The 22,705-nt window shown below is 46.1% G+C and overlaps 1 protein-coding gene across 3 annotated transcripts in view; it reads left to right on the top strand.

Moving 5' to 3' along the window:
• si:ch211-196i2.1 (collagen alpha-1(I) chain) overlaps nt 1-22,705 on the top strand; it is an 82,229-nt gene that overhangs the window by 23,062 nt on the left and 36,462 nt on the right. The window contains exons 4-16 of one of the 3 annotated variants that reach the window (XM_060037956.1): nt 315-507; nt 1,985-2,134; nt 2,994-3,077; nt 13,888-14,532; nt 16,473-16,517; nt 17,082-17,201; nt 18,868-18,906; nt 19,038-19,091; nt 19,524-19,577; nt 21,332-21,439; nt 21,644-21,697; nt 22,054-22,107; nt 22,599-22,643. In XM_060037956.1, coding sequence (XP_059893939.1) covers nt 315-507; nt 1,985-2,134; nt 2,994-3,077; nt 13,888-14,532; nt 16,473-16,517; nt 17,082-17,201; nt 18,868-18,906; nt 19,038-19,091; nt 19,524-19,577; nt 21,332-21,439; nt 21,644-21,697; nt 22,054-22,107; nt 22,599-22,643 — 1,645 coding nt within the window. Of the gene's footprint in view, nt 1-314; nt 508-1,984; nt 2,135-2,993; nt 3,078-10,164; nt 10,337-13,887; nt 14,533-16,472; nt 16,518-17,081; nt 17,202-18,867; nt 18,907-19,037; nt 19,092-19,523; nt 19,578-21,331; nt 21,443-21,643; nt 21,698-22,053; nt 22,108-22,598; nt 22,644-22,705 lie in introns of those variants that run through there. The other 2 variants (XM_060037955.1, XM_060037957.1) reach the window with 2 other exon arrangements.

Raw genomic sequence — 22,705 nt, 5'->3', positions numbered from 1 at the left:
ACTCCTCTACACTCTCTCCTCCTGACTCCTCTACACTCTCTCCTCCTGACTCCTCTACACTCTCTCCTCCTGACTCCTCTACACTCTCTCCTCCTGACTTCTCTACACTCTCTCCTCCTGACTCCTCTACACTCTCTCCTCCTGACTCCTCTACAGTCTCTCCTCCTGACTCCTCTACAGTCTCTCCTCCTGACTCCTCTACACTTTCTCCTCCTGCCTTCTCAAGCCTCCACACATTCAAACGTATATCTTGGAGGGGCCGTCGCTGCGTATCCAGTTCTCCTAATAGAGCCATGTGACGGTTCTCCCCTCAGGTTCCCAGTGAGCAGTCTGACTGACGGAGAGTGGCACCGCCTGGCGGTGAGCGTGTCTCTGGAGCGGCTTGCGGTGTACGTGGACTGTGTGCTGTTTGAGTCCCTGGACTGGGTCTACTACGGCATGGCCGTCTCCACCGCCGGCCTGCTGATGGTCGGGGGGACCGTCAGGGGACACGAGACCCCTTTTGAAGTGAGTTGGGGTCTTAAGGACGTCCTACACATGTATCCGGTAGTTTCTGGAAATGTCCGATATTGAACCTTTAAAGGATCATGTGTGCCTTCTGTAGTTGACCGTGGATAGTTTGTACTGACATTAAAAGGATTGCAATAGACCACAAAACTGGACACACCCTAACCCTTGGGTAAGTGTGTGTTTGTGTTTGTGTGTGTGTCTGGTTTCTGTTTGCCTGTGTATGTGTGTGTATAGGCAAGTCTTGTTATTAAGTGTCTCCAATCATTTAATTTACACCAGTAACATAAATACATCCCCATGCTAGCTGAGACCGCAATCCCCCAGCCAGCCCACACTTTAATGAAGAAGGAACATCACAGTTCATAAGGAGTGATGGCCTCACAGCAGGAAGCTAGGAGACGTTCTCCAAAGAGGACATCTGGCTTTGAGCTTAGTGTCAGCTAGAATGGATTCTCCATTGACGTATTTACTCTTGTCACACTACTTAACCACTAAACAAGGCCCTGAAGGGGGGGTTTCCTGTTCAGAAGTGCTGAACCGTGTCACATTGAGAAGATGTACCGTTCCTGCACTGTTATGGTCCCTTTTGTCGACATATTTCATCTATATGGTCTATGGTACTCCGAAGCAGTCGGAGAAGTATACGTTTTGTTTTTCAAAGGTGGCCATTTTCTCAGTGTGTGGCCAAAAATCAACATGATTCAAAGTTGGATATGCTGGCCCAAGTGAATAAAACGCTTTATTTCAAGGTTTAGCTAAAAACGAGAGCTCCCACTGGAACAATTTTAATAGCATACTCCACCGAGATGATTGTAAAGATATCCTTTAAGTTCTGTTTGGAGATCAACATAAACACTGCATTTTCCAATACACATGTCTGTGTGTGCCAGATCCTCAGCAGCAAGGTTGCAGATCAGACCTTCCTGTAAACACAGCCCAAGGCAACACTTCCTGCTTATCATATGTCGTATCTGGCCCAGTATCAGGTAGACTTGGCTGGGATACCTATGGGTTCGGCAGGGACATGCATGACCTGCTCTTATTTCTAGCGCTGTGCGTTCTACAGAAACATGTTTGTGTCTGGCAGGCCCACTGGAAGATTATCGATGGTGTGTTGACGATGCTGCAGTGTCCGCCAAAGATGTTGGGATGTTTATCGTTAACATGAGTCGCTTCTTGTTTATATTTAGACTTGAATTAAAATGTTGCATGTTCTTTATTGTTTAGTTTACGAATGACTTTGGCTTTGTACTGCCATCAAAGCATTATTTTTATAACCTAATGCATTACATTTCACAAAACATGCCAGATTTGAAACCTTTCAATTTTTGTTCAGGCAGAACGAGGTCCTCGTTCTGCCTGAACAACTCTTTCTCTTCGTTGTGAAACATTCTGTTTCTGACTGACTGTCTTGCCTATTTTCTGTGTTTGTGTTTGTTTCTGTGTTTGTGTGTGACTGCGCGTGTGACTCCAGGGTGGCATCCGACAGCTGAGCTTCATGGCGGGCGACCCCATCGCCGCCCGGCTCCACTGCAGCCTCCACCCTCCCAGGTGTGGGGGTGGAGGAGGAGGGCGCCGTGCCTCCAAGACCCCCCGCTCCCCAGGCACTAACAGCCCCCTTGAGGTGAGGAGAAGCCGCCACGCCAAAGTGCTCCACACATGGCGAGCTTTGGGCCTCGCTGTTGCCAATGTATTCCTATGGGGTTGAGCGTTGAAGCCCGACCTAGTGTTGACTCTACCTGGCCAGGACACAGCGCCGCCTTGTTCTCCACCTTGGCGCTGCGCACAGAGTTCATACTGTTACATCACTGTCGAGCTGACCTCCCAAGCGCATCCTCCGAGCACATCCAATCAGATTTCAGCCAATGGATTCTAAACGGAAACGCCTAAATACATGTGTTATCATGAAGCCCTGAACTCCTGAACTCTGGCTGCCTTAATTCCGCCCCAACGCCCAACTAGGATGCTCCGCATGTGACGGCCACTTGATGGGAATTTAGGAGAGTTGATTTTTTACCACTAAGTGAAAGATCAGGAAAGTTTGACATATCTATAAAAAATCAGGGCAGTGGGAGATATCAAATGCAGCTTAGCTCTGTTGAGGGTGACACTCTTCTTGCTGTGTGCTAAGCTCCATCTCTTGTGCTGAACGGATCAATCACAGTTGAGTCTGACACTGAAACTTTGTCGAGATGAACCATCGCTGAGATGTGACTTTTAAAGTCCAAATGTGTAAGATTGAGCCCCTTCCAGTTCAAGGGTGTGAAAAACCAGACAGTTTTCTGTCACCTCTGGCTGTGCAACGGCGCGACGGTTACTGGCGTAGCTCGGCTGGCTGGGTGGCGTGAGTGGGAGGGGCTTCGGGGGTCGATAGAATGATTGTTGGTAGGACAGCTTTTTTTATTTGACAACTATAAATGTGAGCCGATGTGATTTTATTGATGACCTTGTTTGAGTCTGTGGTTCACTCTGTTCCCATGCAGGAGTTCCTCCTGTCCTCGAATGACCTAGAGAACTTGGAGGGGGGCGCCATGGACAAGTCTAGCCTGCTCCTCCGCTCCTCCTCGGTGAGTAACCCACCATGATGGTGGTGTGTGCGAGTGTGTGTGTGTTTAACCTGTGGAGCCTCACAGCAGGATCTGTTTAACCAGTTCCCCTAACACAGGGCTTAGCTAGCTCAGTGATTGGGAAAAACACGGGGCTTCCTGGCTCTGCAGCTGGGAGCTGGTCGGTGCACTTAGCCCAGGAAGGTTCTGGAGGGCTGAGTGAAGGCAGATGACCAGCTAGTGACACATGCACACAGGCACGCTGTGTATGCACACAACCATATACATGCACATAAACGCAAATATGGGCACGCACACACACACACACCACTGATTTTGCAAGCTGTATTGTTCCTGAGTCTGGCAGTGTAGTCAGCAGTCTGGTGCAGTGTTGCTCCTGATGCAGGCCCCTGCGCTGAGTGATGTACCTCTCTATGTGTAACTGTTATGTCTGTTGCTGTTTTTGCTGTGTTTGTGCGGTTCTTAGCACGATTAGCAAGAGTGAGTGCGAAAACATGCAAGGCAAGAGACAATTGGCAAACTAAATCTCAAGTGTATATGTTGGGTCACAAAGTGTGTGTGTGTGTGTGTGTGTGTGTGTGTGTGTGTGTGTGTGTGTGTGTGTGTGTGTGTGTGTGTGTGTGTGTGTGTGTGTGTGTGTGTGTGTGTGTGTGTGTGTGTGTGTGTGTGTGTGTGTGTGCTGTGCACGATAACACATGTCCTGATATCCATGTTATTCATGGGAATTACAAGTAGTGTTGAAATTAGTTCAATGTGACATTTATTTATTTATTATATTTTATGTAATTCATATATTATCGTAAGATAAAGTTATCCTCACATTCTTTGCCAATTGAAACAATTTAAATGCTATCATTGGCAAGTCATATTTAATGAAAATAATCTGTCTTTGGTTTGCGTTTTTGTTTTACAGTAATCAGTAATACAGCAATTTTGTTTTCCCAGCACATATTCTCAGACCAAATAAAACACATGTATTTAAATGCAGAGCCAGGATGTTTACACTGGACCAGACTATAACCATCTTTAAGAAATGAGCACATGATTAAAGGGGGGGAAAGGTTGGCATTGAATGCATGTTTTTAAAACACCCTAAGATGGACGCCCATGCAGCTAGAGAAACATAGCTGGGTCTATTTACATTTTGCTCTGTGTTCGAAATGTCTGAGATCCTCAGGGAGGTCTGGTTTTCTTTAAGACACAGTATATACGTAGGCATAAACGTTGAAAAGAGTGATTGCAATCTCGGGGAGTGAACGGGACCGTGGTGCGTGACGTAAGGTGCCAGTGATGCGAGCGCTGTCGCTGCGATGTCACGCTCATCAACATTGGTCATCTGCCGCGTTCTGTACTAGCAGAAAGCTGTAGCGAGGGAATGTTTAACGTCCTTTATCCCACAGTTTCTCCCTCAGGTCTGTGAATAATTACAACCTAAACTGTTTCCCCCTCTGGTTTTCATGTTTTGTCTCATTATGTCATGCCTTTATTCATTTTTTGGGGCTTTATTGCTTTCTAGCGACGCTCTCTTTACGTTTCTGTCTGGCAGCCGTTGTCTCTTTTCTTTGCGTTTCTTCCGTTTCTTTATCCCTTATCTATTCGGTTTTCTCCCTCTTTCCCTCTCTGCCTCTGCCCCCGTCCCTCACTCTCCTCCCCCCCGTCCCACCCCGTCTCCCTCCACTGGGTCTGGGGCTGATTATCTCCTGACCGTCTGGACTGGTGCAGCTACACCGTCTCAGTGCCTGGATCCACTCAGCATGTCTGTGTGCTGGAGGGAAGTCCAACAAAAAAAGAAAGCCCCAAAGCGCTGGCACATTGCAGAACCCCCCTCCCTCTTCTCCCCCCTCTCTCCCCCTCTCCCCTCCCCTCTCTGGGGTCTGCCGGCGCTGCTCTTTGAAGCAGAACATTACTGATTGAGAAGGTACCTCGTGTCTGCCGGGGCGCCTGACAGGTGCTCTGTGCAGCCCCGTGGCCCCATCACCAAACCCACGATGGAGACGTTCCACAGCACAGAGGAGGTCACTGAACTTCATAAATACATAATCACTGGGCCAGAGCGATGGGCGGGGCCACACAGAGATCCTAATGGAGGTACGGCGTGTGACCACCAGACTGGGAGCTGCAGTGTGATGTGGAGTACAGTTGGCAGGGATGTTGTTTTATTCTCGAGAAGAAGGTTACTCGCTTGTAAACGTAATTGTTTAAATGTTTGTCTCTTTGACAGAGGTCTGCGAGACAGAGAGAGAGAGAGGCAAGATAGAGAGTGGGACATGGCGTGTTGGAACAAGAGTGAGAGTGACAGCTAGAGTGAGAGAGAGAAATTATATTGGTGTAATGAGAGAGAGAGAGAGAGAGAGAGAGAGAGAGAGAGAGAGAGAGAGAGAGAGAGAGAGAGAGAGAGAGAGAGAGAGAGAGAGAGAGAGAGAGAGAGAGAGAGAGAGAGAGAGAGAGAGAGAGAGAGAGAGAGAGAGAGACCTAAAGCAGGAGAGAGAGTATATCAATGTACCAGGAAGGGGAGAGAGAGCTAGAACGAGAGAGAGAGAGTCAAAGAAAAATATAGATCAGTATAACGTGAGATAGATGTAGTACGAGAGAGAGAGAGAGAGAGAGAGAGTGAGAGAGAGAGACACAGAGAAAGAGAGAGCGCTGGAATGGGAGAGAGAGCCAGAGAAACATAGGTCAGTATAACAAGAGAGAATTCATCACAATGTCTCGCGTGTCAATTGACACACGAGACATTACTGTACCGTTAAACGATATGATTCTTGGACAGAGAACTTGCCCTGCAGTTGGCTTGGAGAGCGCCTAACATAAATAACACAAACGAAACCTCCAAAGAAACGTTGTCATTTTAAAAACACTTCTTTCAACGAAAGGGAGGGAGAGAGATGCAGGCCCGTGGCTTGCAGTGGCCCATGCTTTCCATGTGCTTTTGCAAGCCAGCCGGTTTCCTCTCACACCCCCTCTGGACCTAACCTCCATGCAGGCAGCTCATCTGCTGGGAACTAGAAACCAGAGGTCCATCCATCACTCTGACATGTCCCATGGCGCTGCTCGTCCATCAGGACCCATGCAGTGTCTCGTGAAGATCAAGCTGGCACTGTTTGTTTCTGCCAGAGCTGCAGGCTGTCTACAGATAGAGTCTATATCTGTACATTGTCTCTACTGATGTGTTTATGAGATGGAGAGATTAAGATTAGGGGGTTTCCACTTTGACGCTTGCCTTTGTTTTCCTGGCACAACAAGACACACATATTTGGTGGTTGATTACACATTGGATGGGTCTACTATCCCCACAACTTTCCATACAGAGTGAGAAGGATGTGCCGCTATTGATAGTTTGAGAGGTCCAATGAAAAGATGCGTCTATCTATGCGGTCAGGCAATCAATTTGTCCTTTGTTGTCAGGGCTAGAGCAATTCACATGCTTGTATGCACACACACACACACGCAATACGTAATGAAAACATTATGACAGCCCTCGGGGTCTAAAAACAATGTCAAGCCAGGGACTGCAACCCTTACCTTGTAGCTGTCCGTTTTTGCAGCCCAGCACTTTTCCCGCCTTCCTCATCCCATACTATATATTGTGTAAGTTGTTCCATCCTCTGTCTCTTACGACCTGTTTGCATTTTCATAGAATAATACTTTCCTACACCAACCAATCACAAAGCCTCCTTTGTGACCCTTTTATGACACACTTTGTCTTTCCATCCAATACTCTATACTGCTGGCTGGTTGGCTTCAGTCAGCAGAAATGTTTAATTGCGCGGGCAGGGTAGAGCGTGTAGCTCTCCAACACAATCCTCCACACAGTCATCCCGGACGCCCCAAGGACTAGCACGACTCTAGCATAGCGCTACTTTAGCTGAGCTATAGCCGCGTGTTGGCCCCGCTCAGTGTTGGTGATGTTACATGCATCATTCGAAAGAAACAACCAAAAGGACGAGTGAATCAGCGAAGGGAACCCAGAGGAACAGATTGTTCTGTTTGTTGGAGTTCTTCCCCGGCTATGGAGATTTTAGGATGATGTTATCTGTTTACTTTTAAGACACCAGAGGGAAGAGGTAATGATGAAGAGCGAGAGGTGTAATGGTGAAGAGAGAGAGAGAGGGGTATGGTGGAGAGAGGTAAATGGAGAAAGAGATAAAGAAGGAGAGAGTGAGAGAGAGGCATACATGAAGGAGAGAGAAGGAAATGTAAATAATGGAGAGATATAAGCTAATGGTAGACAGGGTGATAGATAGTTCAGATTGTAAATGATAGCGTGAGAACAAGTGACGACTGATCCCGAGAGAACAAGGGTTATGTAAATGATGTAGAGACACATGGATAAATATCTCCAGGCGTTGTCAGGAGATGGTAGACCCTATCTCATGACGGCATCCTTCATTGACCCTGCAGGGCAGAGGGCTAGGCAGGGCATGGGGTTGTACACACAGGAGCTCTGCTGGGAAACCTGTCGACCTCATCCCCAGTTCTAGGAAAGGCTTTTGTATTTTGTATGTCTGGTGACGGCTAACGTCCTCTTTCAGTGCAGAGGATTGCGGCCTGCCCCCCGCAGCGTTTATTGGCCATTAGGGCATGAGGCATAGACATCGCAAGTTCAAGATTCAGAAAAGATAATTTCCAAAAATATGACAAAACATGTTCTTAAATAAGTTGTCTACTCTTAATTTTAATAATTAAATATAAGGAATAAGTGAGTAAGAATAAAAAAATCTCTATGTGGAATAAAGATGTGAACAAGAACGGTAATGGCAATATTAAGTAGTTTGGCAGATCTAGAACCGACATCCAGTAACTCTGGAAGGAAATTCCCTCTTGACAGGGTAGACCAGGAAGAGTGGGAACAGAGCCTGAAGAGTAAAAGAAAAGAAAGCCAATGAGTCTTGACTTTTGTGGTGTGGTCAACTTGTTTCACTTTCCAGCATAGACCATCCCTCAAGCCTCGACCTGCTTAGGTGTATAATTTACTTCTTCCTTCACGCCGTTGTTTAGACACGGCCTCCAAACAGGAACGATCAATCAGCCATGTTGAACACAACGTGCTGCTAGGTCACGTAGGTCACTAAAAAACGCTTCATTAGCAACTGAGCTTACCCACATCCCACATCACACCCACCACCCCCTCACTCTGAACCAGCCTCCCATCTTTAATCAACCCAGAGCTGGGGAGGGGAGGATGTCCTGGAGGGTCCCCACCCTAGCACCAAGGGCCCCGACTCAAACTGTGGCCGACACTCCCTCAGAAGGGAAGAAGCTCTGGAAGGTATTTAATCTTGCGGGTGGGAAATAGATGTGTGGGATGTTTAACGAGGAGAAATACGCTATGGAGTTTCCAAAAACATATTTGTAACATCTGCCCTGTGGCCATCCTGGCATCCTATACGCCGCCCCATATTGACCTCTCTCTCACTCCCAATTATCTAGAGCGGCGGCGCTCCATGCCAGATCACCTCTCCTCATTGTTTGCACATTGTAGACGTTAAGTCATCCCCCCCCAGCCCTCTGATTCAGAAGGGAGCACCAGACGAGGCCCACTGCCCCACCCCTGTACTGTCCTGTCCTCCTCGCAGTGGATGATAAATCAGGCCAGGCTCCGGTATGTTGTGGTGGTGAATGATCCTCGGTGTTGTGTCTGAGCCGCGGCGGTTCCGTGTGGAGCCCTTCTGCGCTGGGGGGCCGCAGTCCCCCCCTCCACCCCAGCATTGGATCCATGTGGTTCCAGTGTGGCTCATCCCACCTCCCCTGAGAGTTTTTGTTTTTTGTGGTGTTGGGGGCTGAGAACGAATTATCTATCACCCTTTCTATTTGTTCTTTATCTTTCTTTCGTAATCTCTCTTGCTCTCTTTCCATTTGCACTCTATCATTACTCAATATATTATCTCTGTATTTACTTCTAGTCAGAACTCTGTCTCTCGCCCTTCCCTCATCTCTCTTTATTCTCTATTCCCTCTCTTGCTCTTCCAACCTCTCTTTCTTTTTTTCTGCCATATATCTGGTCATGTTTCTCTATCTCTCTCTTGGTCTCCCTCTCTCTGCCATGTATCTGATCAGGATTATCTCTCTTGCTCTTTCTCTCTATAATTCTCTCTCTTTCTCCCTCTGTCGTTCTCCTTTCTGTCTCTCTGCCATGTATCTAATCATGAATCTCTCTCATCCATGTTCTCTGCTCCATCTCTCTGCCGCCATCCAGCAGTTTCCTACACAGTGGGAAGTCATTCTCAAATACAAAACTGATGTCTCCAAATTGCTATTTTGGATTACTGTGATCGTTGTATCGTGCCATCAATTTGATGCTTGTTGTCACTCTCAATCTAGTTTGATGAGGGTTATCCTTTTTGTTTTGTCATTTTCTGATTTGGATATCCAAGCTTGTGTCTTGCTCTGTGTTTTATTGTTTGACACAAATTGATATAAATGGGAACTGGAATAATCGTTCAGTCTAGGAAGCGGCTATAGTTTATGCATCTAGTTTATTTTGCTAATATTCCCTTTAAAACGTTTGAGCACACTCATCCATTTGCAAGTCCTCAAGGGTATGATTCATATTTCTGGTGAATCCTGCCAGTCACAAGATGTGTATGCCCACGACCACAACTACTTAACTACTTAACAACTACTCTACTTATTTCCACTATTGCTACCAATCTCAATCTGTCTATCTACCTCGTTTTTTCTGCTATTTATTCTAAGTATTTTCTCTTCTGCTTTGTGTATTGGTGTGCAACTGGAAACCTTGCAGATCTGTATCTCTTTCTTTGTGGATCTACATCTCTATCTGAGATTCTACTGTATCTGTCTGTCTGTATGTTTGTCTCTATTGAATCTCTATATATCTTCCGTATCTATTTATCCATCTATCTTTCTATCTGGCGTCTGTCTGGGTCCAATCCCTCATGCTCCAAAACACTTTTGGGGAAACTACAGGTTGTGAGGACCGCCCTTGGGCTCATGTCACAGGCACTCCTTACATCAGATTGATCGATAGTCTGTGTAGCAAGGGCATTACAGTGTGTTTCAAAAAAGCCCAAACCCAGGTTAGAAGGTGTGGGTGTGTCTTCATGTTTGGATCAACCTACCGTTCTGAAGTCTGCCTGTCTGTACAAAGACAGTGTGTGTACCTGAACCCCCGACAGATCCTGTGTGAGTGTGGATCTGCCATCATGCGTTGTCTGGGATTGTACCTGCTTCTGGGATGGCTGCTGTTGGATTTAAATGGAGCGGGTGTGGATGGGCGGGGGATACTGAACAGAAAGGTACTGCCCTGGGTTACCCTGCCAATGGCTCGGTAAGGTTACCACATGCATACTTTGTATGCATGTCCAAAATCCTGTCTAACAATGTCTTTGTTTTCAGTGGTGTAAAAGTTGGTGGTGCCACTAAGCTGGAAGTAACGATTCTGTAGTTGTCCTCAGCGTTTATGTTGAAAAAAAGTGAAGATAATAAGTATAAAAAACATGTAATTACACATACTTTCAGTTTTAGTCAGCTGACATGCATCACACATCCTGTCAAATAAGTATGTAAGGACATGTTAACCACCTTCAACATGTATGTATTATTATCTGAAATATGCATGACTTTGCATGCATAACCTGAAGAAAATAAAACAGGAAAAAAACAGCTAAATTCGGTTTTCACTTATTTATTACTGTAAATATTATTTATTTATGCAGTTCATTCAGCTGCTTCTCCTTCTTCTTCTTGTTGCTCCACACATGTAAGATGTCAACAAACAACTCTCACTGCCACGCACAGCCGCGTGTTCATCCAAGCACACGTCCAAACACACTGTTTTAATCAACTCCTTTCATCCAACTCCTTTATCACCTGTTTCTTGGCCTGTTTCTGTGTATCGTTTCCTAAATCCCTCATGTTCTACGTGTTTCCAGTCTCTGGCAAATTGCACGTTTTTTTTTTTTTGTACATATTATTGTTATTCTTTTTATGCGTTTCCCTCTCAGTATATATTTCTGTTTCCCTGGAAGCATGGCTTTGATCTGGTGGCTGGATGCTTCCTGGTTATTCTTCATAGCTGTGCCTGCAAGACACAACCAGCCACAGATCTGCTGCATACCTGTGTCTGGACTAGATTTAGGCCGTGTGTGTGTGTGTGTGTGTGTGTGTGTGTGTGTGTGTGTGTGTGTGTGTGTGTGTGTGTGTGTGTGTGTGTGTGTGTGTGTGTGTGTGTGTGTGTGTGTGTGTGTGTGTGTGTGTGTGTGTGTGTGTGTGTGTGTGTGTGTGTGTGTGTGTGGGGCTGTGTGTGTGTGTGTGTGTGTGTGGGGCTGTGTGTAGGGGAGTTTGTCTCTGCGTTGACAACTGCTATGCGTACTGAGAACCTTTGGTGTGTGTGTAACAGAGTGTGTTCAATTAGAAGTGTATGTTCACGTTTCAATAAGCTGTGTGTGTGTGTGGCATACTTGTCACAATTGAAGCCTTCAAATCTCTGACATAATAAACCCACATCGGACATAATTTTCTACAGCTCCTATGATGTATGACCGTGTGTCTGTATCAACAGATACCAAATCATCCCAGCCTCAGGTCCCACACTGCCTGGAGCTAGAGTCTAAGTAGTGCAGCTCTGCTCTATCTGAAGCACCGGCTAACAGACAGGCTTTAGAGAGGTTTATGCAAGCAGGCAAGATCCAGTGTCACTGTATCAGCAAGTCCTCGCAGTCCAATGACGCTCTGTGTTGATGGACAGATAAAGGGGCTTTGTTTTTAAACCTTGGATTTGAGTTTGATGTCTATTGCAGTTCTTTACTGGCTCTGAAACAAGAGCGGAAGCCAGTGTAATTATGATGTTATTAACGTTAACGTTAAGTTCTGGGTTGTTGTTTTTTTAATCGCTTTTGTTCATTGGTGCTAAGTTCCATGTTTCAATGTAAAAGTTGTCACTATAGTGTATAGTAGAGGTGACTTTTGCTTTTAAATGTTACTTTACAAAGATTCGATTCCTGCACATTGGGAAGAGCGTAATCTTGCTTAACAGCTTTCGGTTCCACTTTACTTTCATATCTCTTTCATTCATCCCATACATCTCTCGTCACAGATCTGATCATTTACCCGGTGAGACCACGGGTAAACCATCAGGGCACAGATCAGATCTGAGGGAAGCAAATCTGAATTTAGTGTTATTCTTATTACTATTACAGTTTAATGTTTTATTTTTTGCAAAAAAAAACAAAGACCTTTAGACATCAAAAAACTTTCCTTAGGTTCCCCTAGGTTATTTACAACAATTTGCCAACTAACAAACAACTAACAAAAAAATAGTGTGTATGTAGCAGCTCCACAAGTTGCCACACTTCTGGTTGAGGAGTATCCCACCTCCTCACACTCCCCTCCCTCCTGCAGGGGTCCCCGCTCCCCCACACGCCCGTCTGTGCAGTCTGTTCTGTCACAACAGGCTGCTTCTCCTCATGCCTCCCATATCTCCTCCTACAGCTCTGTGGCGTGACCCATTTGGGTCATGAGGCAGAACTTACAACTTGTGGCTGGCTATCCTCAGCCTGGCCACACTTAGGGCACGGTTAATCCCCGGGCTCCCTGCTCAGTCTGGGTCAGAGTAAGGTTGACTGTTTGTGTCTGTGTGTTTCCCCTCAGAAACGTGTAATGCATGCACTAAAGTATGACCGCATCAGTCAAGGGGAGGCCCCAGTTTGTGTGTCAAATCTAAATGTGTGTTTTTCATTATGAAATCCTGCCACCTCTTTCACCTTAAAAGGGCTGAGATTCTTGGTTTGTTTGAAACATGTAATGGTGATGGGCCTGTGTGTGTGTGTGTGTGTGTGTGTGTGTGTGTGTGTGTGTGTGTGTGTGTGTGTGTGTGTGTGTGTGTGTGTGTGTGTGTGTGTGTGTGTGTGTGTGTGTGTGTGTGTGTGTGTGTGTGTGTGTGTGTGTGTGCACGCATGTGTGTGCTGAGCTCTATGCTTTGCAGTTTAGTTCAGAATGACAGTAGATTTAGGTTAATACGAGACTGTAATCCAAGACACATATTTGCCCAGGAAAAATATGGCGTTACAAGGGCTTGAATGGCAAGGTTTATGCTGGAAGAGAAACAAGGATTGATATGAACAGTGTATTCTCTGTAGCCTCAAAGTACATTCATACACTTTCATACATACATTGGTAGAATTAGACATATGTAGCCACAGGGTAGGTTGCAACATAGGTTGTATTGAGAGTGAACAGGCTGTAAAATAAAACAGAGTTATGATCCAGACTTGACCCAACAATCTTGTTTCCCTGTGGAAGTCAATAAAATGCATGTACATTAAAGAGATTTACATAGAATGAGATCGCACAACTACTGTTAACAAACACAGAAGAGAATATTGCATATTAATGTGAAACACAGCAGAGATTTGTTAACACTTGTGTGTGTTCAACCTTTCCCTCTGAGTTTATGTTGTATGTATGGCAGTTGATCAGAAACTGATTGAATCGATATAAGAGTGAAGCTTTATTGTAAATACTTATAATATCAGGGTGTCGCACAAGAGGTTTATCATCTTTTGAGCAAAAATTACTCGGTATGTTCTTAACAAAATCCAAAACATATGTTTGCGTTCTAGTTTCCCAAACATCATTCATTATGCCACCCAGACACACAGTCCAACCATATTTATGACCCTCACACGCAGCAAAAAACAACATGGCAACTCTTTGTCACAGGCTGATCTCGCATATCAACACCACAGTGACACTAGACTTCAGAATGGCTAAACCGCAGCATCATATAAAGTTATTGCCCCATTAGAAAAATAATTAAAACCAAGATGTTGTTGTTGTTTCTCTACAGAACGCGTTCCTGCTTCGGAGCAGCTCCAGAGGCGACGGCACCGTGCCTTCAGGGACCCGTCGAGAAGGTTCGGTGGGCCAGGGGGTCGTCCTGGTGGTGGACGAGGACACCGACCTGTTCAACCCCGTCTTCCAGGGGGTAGGGGGTCAGCTCAACCCCCAGTGGAAGCCCCCCAGGACGGGCGCAAAGGGCCACCACGAGGGCAAGGCCGGAGCTCCCTCCAAAGGCCTGGAGGAGAACACCACCACCGGGAAGAGGGTGGAGACCGACTCGGGGGCCAGAGGGGAATCCCTGCTTCCTGGAACCCCCAAGGGGGACATTATCCTGGACCTAGACACAAGGACCGGCCCCGAGAAGCCCTCTGGTACGTTCCCTGATGGCAAGATCCCCTCTGGAGATCACACAAGAAACCCTGGAGCAGACGACGTACAGGAGGGTGGCTCCTCCCCTGGCTCTGCCGGGACCCCCTCAGGCAAGAGGGTCCCCGGGGAGAGGAGCGTCAGCTTGGACAACGCCATCGATGAAAAGCAACAGGGCTTCATCGGTGGCGTATCCGGAGACAAGGACGTGGCCCTGGGCTCAGACGGCCACTGGTACAGGCTACAGAGAGGGGCCCTTGGACGCATGGGACCTCCAGGGACAGAAGTGAGTGGCGCCGTCCCCCTCCTTTGGGCTTCGGCTCTTTTATTGTTGTGCCAATTCTATGACTTCGACATAATTCAGAGCGATCCCTATCTTCTCGCAAATGGTTTAATGTATTCAAGCAAACGCATGATTCAACTCTTATTTAGAAGGAGACTAGACTATTTATGCTGAAGAGTTGAAGAGTCTGCGTCACACATCTGCAGTTTATAGAGCATAGTTTAGGATCTGACGCCTTCACTCAGTCTAGTCGTAAAGCCTTTTTCCTTGGTAGGTTAACTGTATGTTAACCGATGTCAATGCCTATTAGGTGAGGGTTCAGAAACCAGTGTGCCAGCTTTCGTGAAAAAGCAAATGTGGCCCATGTGGTGTTCCCACAAACATCACTACAGCTGTCCCTCCACAACCACAACCTGAGTGTGATCAAGGCGAGGCTTGTGCCGCTCTGACATATGTTGCTGCAGGGGTCTTTGAAGTTCTCTGTAAGTGTCAGCGCCGTCTGTCATACCATCACTCACCACCACGGCTGAAGTACTTAAGGGGCCCTTCAAGCGGTCCTATTGGTGCAGTTGTACCACACCTTCCAGCACACACGGGACACCACGGGGTCAACCGGGTCAGCGAGGTGAAGGTCACCTCGGGGTCGGCGTGGATCAGACTCACAACTCAACCCAGACATCTGGGCGCGCTTCCCCGGCGTCTTGCTGGCGTATAAAAGCATCAGAATCCCTGGGCGTTATTAGCATGAGGAAACCCATCCGTGGAGAACAAGACGAGAGGATGTCACGCCAAACCAGGGATGAAGGCCTGGGAGGCCATTATTGGTTTCTTCTTCCTTCCCATTTGTGTTCCAAAAGTTCGGTCCAGGTTTTTATGATGTCTGCCGGCCCCTGAGGCGTTGCAGGCTTGGGTTGGATCTGGCTTGATATAGGGCAGGTTAGGTTCTCCTTATAGCTTTGAAGGGCATTGCTTTTCTCAATGCCCCCTGAAGGCTATTCACGGTTGGCATTTCATGATTAGAAATTCAATTTTAGTTGTCAGAGTGGAGTTGAGTCAGCTAAGAATCCCACTGCACTAGTTATGTCAATGTGCCCCAGTCCCCACCAGTAGACTCTGCTAGATGACAGGCCGTGGGGATCAACACTCTGTCAGGAACCCTCCAGAGGTTTCTCTCTACTAACCGGCTGGTATTTATGAGGCCAGGAGACTGAACAGAAGCAGTGTCTTTGCGGTTCTGCCGAGCACTACAAATGAGGCCAAGCAGGTTAAAAGCCAAGGCCCTATCCCACTAATACCCAAGGCCTTGTAAGAAGCTTGTAAAAACCTAACTGGCATCTGACGGGTTGAAAGAAAGGGCTTTTTTTGTTCTTCAAAAGAAGCCTTTCACTTTTCAGGGGCGGGCAGGAATCAGGCCAAAAGTCAGCTTAAGACAGGGTTTACGGGGGTTCGTCAGTTTAAGGCTGCTGCCTACAGTTGGATCTCATTGGCCTTAGTGACCATCTTGGTTCTATCTTGGTTCTAACGCTAGCATTTTGGACCAAGATGGCCGCTATGTGGATAAGGCATATAGCAGTTGTAAGAAAGGCAAAAAAAACAACTAAACAAATAAGAAGGATTTATAAAGCTTTGACAGTATTCCTGTCATTGGTTTTTATTTTAAAATGTTCATTATTATTTTACAATCAGAATGTCATCTGGTGCCGAGTAGGTTACCCATTCAAGGTATTTTGCTTGATTTATTAATTCAAGGACGAAATACAAAATATGCAACATAATGTTTACATTTGCAGTTTAGATACCTGACAGGTATGTTAAATACATTTTCTGTAGAATCTTTAAGAACTAGATGGTACTTGTATGGCGTGGTTTATGATGACTAAATTACTATTGTAAGTTTTATAGAGATGTATTTAGTCAACTTTGTGGGGTTAATGTTTCGACAGGGCGACCCCGGTGACCCTGGCCTGCCCGGTTTTAAAGGGGACAAGGTAAGTAAACCCACAAGCTTCTACTTTCCCTGTTTTGTTTATGACTCCTTGGTCTTCAAATACGTTTGGCGTTTCTGCCTAACCCTCCTGGCGACACTAACCTGGGATCAGAGGTTTAGTTCAGCACCTCCCACCAACAAGGAAAGCTATTATCCACACCACTCCCCATCCCCATGAGACCATGTTTATATCAGTACTCTGTACTCAATCGCCCTGGGAGTCTGTACTCCATAACCCTGAACGATTGGAGAGTGACCTGAAAAAGTGCTGGTAGAACATTATGGAGTAAGATAGAACTTTATTTATCCTGAGGGAATGAATTATGCAGCAGTTTCAGTACAAAGTAGATAAGGAGCAAATATATAGATTGAAAATATGCAAATAAAACAATCTAGTAGTAAATTAGTGGAGGGCCGTAAGGTACAATAACTCAAATGGTTACAATAGGTATGATAGATATTTATGTAAAATAGTAAACAGAAGGAAGTGGTTCCAAAGTGCTAGTATGTTTTATACTACATTACAATGGTTTATTGTTGAGGATTGGGTCTGTGTTCTCACCAGGGGAAGTTGGGCCCCTGGGGTCAGGCAGGGAGGCGGGGGGACCAGGGCCCTCCAGGACCACCAGGGCTGCCCTCCCTCTACCTGTGGAAGAACACTGCAGAGGAGTGGGCTGCCTTTCAGGTACACCTCCACCCACCACCACCCTACACCACCTCTCCTCCCCAATACCATGACATGCATCAGATTAAATAGGGTTTAGAGAGAAGTGCTGCAAGCCTTCTCCACCAACCCACGCACACACGCAAGCACACACTCACAGACACACACACACACACACACACACACACACAGACACAGACACAGACACACGCACACGCACACACAAAGAGAACCAGTGACAGACACACACACACACACACACACACACACACACACACACACACACACACACACACACACACACACACACACACACACACACACACACACACACACACACACACACACACACACACACACACAGACACACGCACACACAAAGAGAACCAGTGACAGACACACACACACACACACACACACACACACACACACACACACACACACACACACACACACACACACACACACACACACACAGAGAGAACCAGAGACAGACACACTCAGAAACAGACAGACACACACATTTTGTGTTTTAAGGCACAGGTTGATTCAAGTTCCACTCTGCTTTGACATTAAACCAGGTAATCTGTGATTTAATCTTTAAAAACCTCTGAACAGAGCAGTCCTTCACTACTCTTTCAGCACACTGTTAATACTGCCGGTTATATGTTCATATGCAACCGTGATGACTGATATGTAATATCATATACGTGCTTACACATGATATTATGTTACTATACAAATATTCATCAAGTGGTTTACGCTGACCTGTATATTAACTAGGCTTATTCACCTATCCCTTTCATATTTTTCATTTTGAATTTTGTAGATAAATATTGTGCATGAATCTACATGCCGACCCATTTTGATCATGATTTGAATTATTTATTTAACATTAACTCCTGTGTGCATTGTGAAATGTGATCTCCTGAAAACGTTTCATTTAAAAACTAAATGAAAGCCATCAAGGCCCAGTCCAGGTCTGAACCTGTGGTCAACCAAGTACCAGCCACAAACAGACTCTCACCTTTCCTTCACATATATCTGCTAGTCTGTGTTCCTGTCTGACATTCTGTCTGTCTTATCTCTCAGTCTGTCTGTTACCTTTTGATTTGGGGTTCAACCTACATGTATCCTCTCAACCTTTCTCCTAATATCCCTCATCATCCTTCACCCAATAGACGTCCTCGCACTGCACATAAAACATTCCTGTGAATGGGGTCCCTCGTCCACCAACAACCCCCCCCCCCTCCCCATTACCCAGCATGCTTGGCCTCAGCAGCCGTAGAGCATGTGGGCGTCCCCCCCCAGCCACAGCTGTGTCCTGTTGTTCATGACAGCGATACGAGAACCCCAGCTATTGAATAAAGATGTGAGATGAATGAGAGAGAGAGTTGGGTCGTATAGGGGGCTGGGAGAGAGAACCTCTTTGAACCAAGGGCCCAGGTCTTTGATCACATGATCTGGCACTTTGATCACATGATCAGAGGCCAGTGGAACGTCCACCATGGGTACTTTAAGCAGGAGACCCTCTCTAAACTCCATGGGAAAATGGGCATAACTTTTCCATTATAATAAAGAGAAACTATGTTTTTTAACGGCTGGTTCTGGGACACCATTGCTCCTTGCCCGTCTTTGTGTTCCTTTGTAACGTGTAACGTATCGATGCCTGCTATTCCTCCCACAGCAAACCAACTTCTTCCATCTCCTGAGATCAGGCTGGCCTGTGAGTAATGTCTTCACTAGAAGACAACACACGTAAAACACACCCACGGTCCACAAAGATTCTAGAGAGATAATCTTCCTTCCATGTGGTTCCATGTTGTGATTATGTCATTTTCCTGTGTGAGTAAACAGAGTACAGAAGGAGCAGAGGGACCCCCGGGGGAGCTGGGCAGGCTGGGGAATCAGGTAGGAGATGTGAGGCAACATGTTGGCGACACCACCTCACTAATAACCATGTAGGAGTAGCCAAACCCTGAACACACAACCAGTGCTACAGCTCCAGGCACACCAGGCACTGTCAGTTCATCTGTGTGTGTGTGTGTGTGTGTGTGTGTGTGTGTGTGTGTGTGTGTGTGTGTGTGTGTGTGTGTGTGTGTGTGTGTGTGTGTGTGTGTGTGTGTGTGTGTGTGTGTGTGTGTGTGTGTGTGTGCGCTAGTCTTAGTTGTTAACCGCTAGTGGTACTTAATTAATTCAGCAGACCACAGAGGTGATAGCTGTCTCTGTTTGTTTGTCTGCCCTTCTCTGTTTATCTCTTTGTCTCGCTCTGATTCTCTCTCTGTCTTTATGTCTCTCTGTCTCCCTGTCTCTCTATGTCTCTCTCTGTTGTCCTCTCTGAAGGGTCTTCCTGGTGATCAGGGAGAGCGAGGGAGACCAGGGATAATGGGCGAGATGGTGAGTACCAGCTCACACATATTTCCTCCAAAATAAAGGTGTTGTTCAGACCCAAGTCGACATGTGTGTCTTGTGTCTGTATGTGGTGTGTGTGCACATGCACGCCAGCTTGTGCTACTCTCTGTATGCACTTCTGCTCGCTTTTTTTTGCAGGTTACAAATTAGTTTTGACACATTGCTGGAAGGCAGCCTCACCAGGTGTTATGCTGTGTGTTTCACACTCCTAAATATAATAATGCCCCCGTCCTGCCAAGAACACACAGGTAGTTTGGCTGCTCTTGTTATGTAAGAGGTAAAGAGACTCTGGACTCTGCATAGCCTCCTCCTTAGCCCTGTTTCCCTGCCCCTTCACCTTCCTTGCTCACCTAAAAACACCCCTCTTACGCACCTCATGCATGTTTGTACATCCTGGCACTAAAGGCTGCTACACACTGGCCCAACTGTTGGCCATCTGAAACATATGGGGTAATTCTGACGAATTCGGAAACAAATCTTTTCCGTGTGTTCAGCTGTGTTGGAAGGGCTTGGACGGTGTTTGGTACGATTCAACATGCAAAGTCTGAGAGCTTTGGCATCTGAGGCGTCTGGCCTCTGATTGGTTGTGTGCTGCTAGCACACGACCAGCAGTGTGTGGGAGGGGCGGACAAGTCTAGCGCCTGCATATCGCGTAAACGCAGAACATGCAGGCTATTGTAGTGTAGTTGTGTAGTTGGCACTCTTCGCTCTGTTTCAATGCAATTTTCCTGCAAACAGGTCAGATGAGGGGCAATGGAGTGGCCGGATAAAGGCAGTTGGCAGTGGGTTTGAGTCTGGGCGATGTATAGGCCCCTTTAATGTACGCACTTGTTGGATGTACTGGCACTATTCTGATGTCTTGGCACTTAAAAATAGTTTTATTCGTTGTATACGGGCAATGGGTTAACCTAGCCATTGTAAGTGCTTGGCACTTGTTCTATGAACATTCTTAGTGTACTAACAGTGATATATTGTTGCTTCTCTTTCTTCTGACAAATGAACATCGCCTTGGAAAGCGTCTGCTAAATGCCTTAAATGTAAATGTAAATGCAGATAAAAAACACTGGAATGTGTTTAATGTCTGGTCCATAACTCATTTTAATGATGTAGTTTCCCCCTAACACACACCGCTTGTCAACTAATTGCACTACACACCCAGAATAAGAAGAGAGAGAAGAAAATATAAAAGTCCTACATACGCCCCAAGGTAGATTACACACAGACCTCCATATAGTCATGCACCGCTACAAGCATCCTTATATCACACACCTTACAAAGGTGCCATTAGGCAGGCTGCAACCACCAGCTGAATCAAACAAAAGTGTTGCCAGCCCCCAGTGTTGCTGGTTCCTCTCTTCAACTTTTGTCTCATCAAGAACTAAATAATGGCACAATGAGAAAGGAAGACTTAGGCCCAATCCCATTTCTAACCCTTACCCCTTCCCCTTACCCCTTCCCCTTACCCCTTCCCCTTCCCCTTACCCCTTCAAAACAAGGGGAGGGGTAAGGGGAAGGGGTAAGGGGTAGAAATGGGATTGGGCCTTAGTTAGACCTAGTAGCTGTTATCCTAGAAACATACCATTGCTTACATATGGACCCTTGTGGTCCCCTTCTGTGACCTTATGGCTCCCGACCCACAGTTTGACACCACTGCTCTGCAGAGTCTGACCCAGAGCGATGAGGGCTGGTGACGACCATCCACTGGAGTACTCTCACAGGGTTTATGTTCTGTGCTCCAGGGTGAACGGGGAAACAGAGGGGCTACAGGCACGCCAGGGATCCCAGGAAAGGATGGGCAGAGTGGGCAGCACGGGCAGCAAGGACCCCCTGGACCTCCAGGACCAAAGGTGGTGGCAAAGAAGCCAACAAACCCAAACGACACAATAATACCACAGTAAAACACATAGGATATAGACATACATTTTCAGATGCTGGCAATATATGGACACATACTCCACAGATAACGTGTCCTTATAACAGTATACACACTAATGACTCATGTATGCTTTCATTGATTCAATATTGACTTTAATTGATTGACTGTTGACCAGGGTCCGCTGGGATACAGAGGAGAACCAGGGACTAAGGGGGAGATGGGCGAGGAGGTAAGAGACTGGATAGATCTGGATCCTAGTTAGATACATAGATCTGGAAGCATAGAGCCCATCATCACCCCTGCACTATGTACAAGATGGAGAAGAAGGAGATGAGTGTGGAGACGATAGTGTTCCTGCTTGGCAGGATGATGTGTGATGGGGTGTTTGACTCAGATTCCGAAAGGAACTTGATTCAAAGGCCACGTCGTTTACCTTGACAAGGTACTCTTTGATGACACATCATCAAAGGGCTGTATGACACTGTCAGTTGCTTTGGATAAATTAATCAGCTAAATAACTTGGTACTGAATATTATTGTTTTATTAAAAGTGTATTATTTATGATTTTGTCATGCGTTTGCACAGGGTTTGGTTGGCGGGAAAGGACCAAAAGGAGACGTTGGTGAACCTGGCGAGAAGGTGTGTGTGTGTGTGTGTGTGTGTGTGTGTGTGTGTGTGTGTGTGTGTGTGTGTGTGTGTGTGTGTGTGTGTGTGTGTGTGTGTGTGTGTGTGTGTGTGTGTGTGTGTGTGTGTGTGTGTGTGTGTGTGTGTTTATGTTTGTGAAACAACCAGCTACACCTGACAATCACTCATGTTTTCGTGAATAAAGCAACTTTACAAATTGACCATCAATCAAATAGAAAACAAAAACACATGAGCGGATTGAATATAAATCTGAGCCAGGCCCTCCCACTAGCTCAAAAAATCTGTATCAGATAAATAGGATGGCATGACATCTCATGAAAGTCGCTCTCCATTACAACAGCACCTTGGCTGTACTGCCCCCTAGTGGTCAATATGGGTCCTGCTGCTGCACCAATATAGATGTGTCCTTTTGTCAGACATATGCCAGTGTGAACTACAATACATCTATTCACAACTTTTTTGAATAATGTTTTATTTCTATGTAGGGTCTGAACGGGTTGAACGGTCGACCAGGACCTGTTGGTTCACCAGTAAGTGGGATATTAACATTCAAAGTCATATCATTTATTGTATTAATGTTACTGTTATATAC

The sequence above is a fragment of the Gadus macrocephalus genome, chromosome 19 (assembly GCF_031168955.1).
Source record: "Gadus macrocephalus chromosome 19, ASM3116895v1".
Lineage (NCBI taxonomy): Eukaryota > Metazoa > Chordata > Actinopteri > Gadiformes > Gadidae > Gadus > Gadus macrocephalus.
The sequence above is the reverse complement of the archived record's forward strand: the minus strand, read 5'-3'. Positions and strand labels throughout refer to the sequence as shown.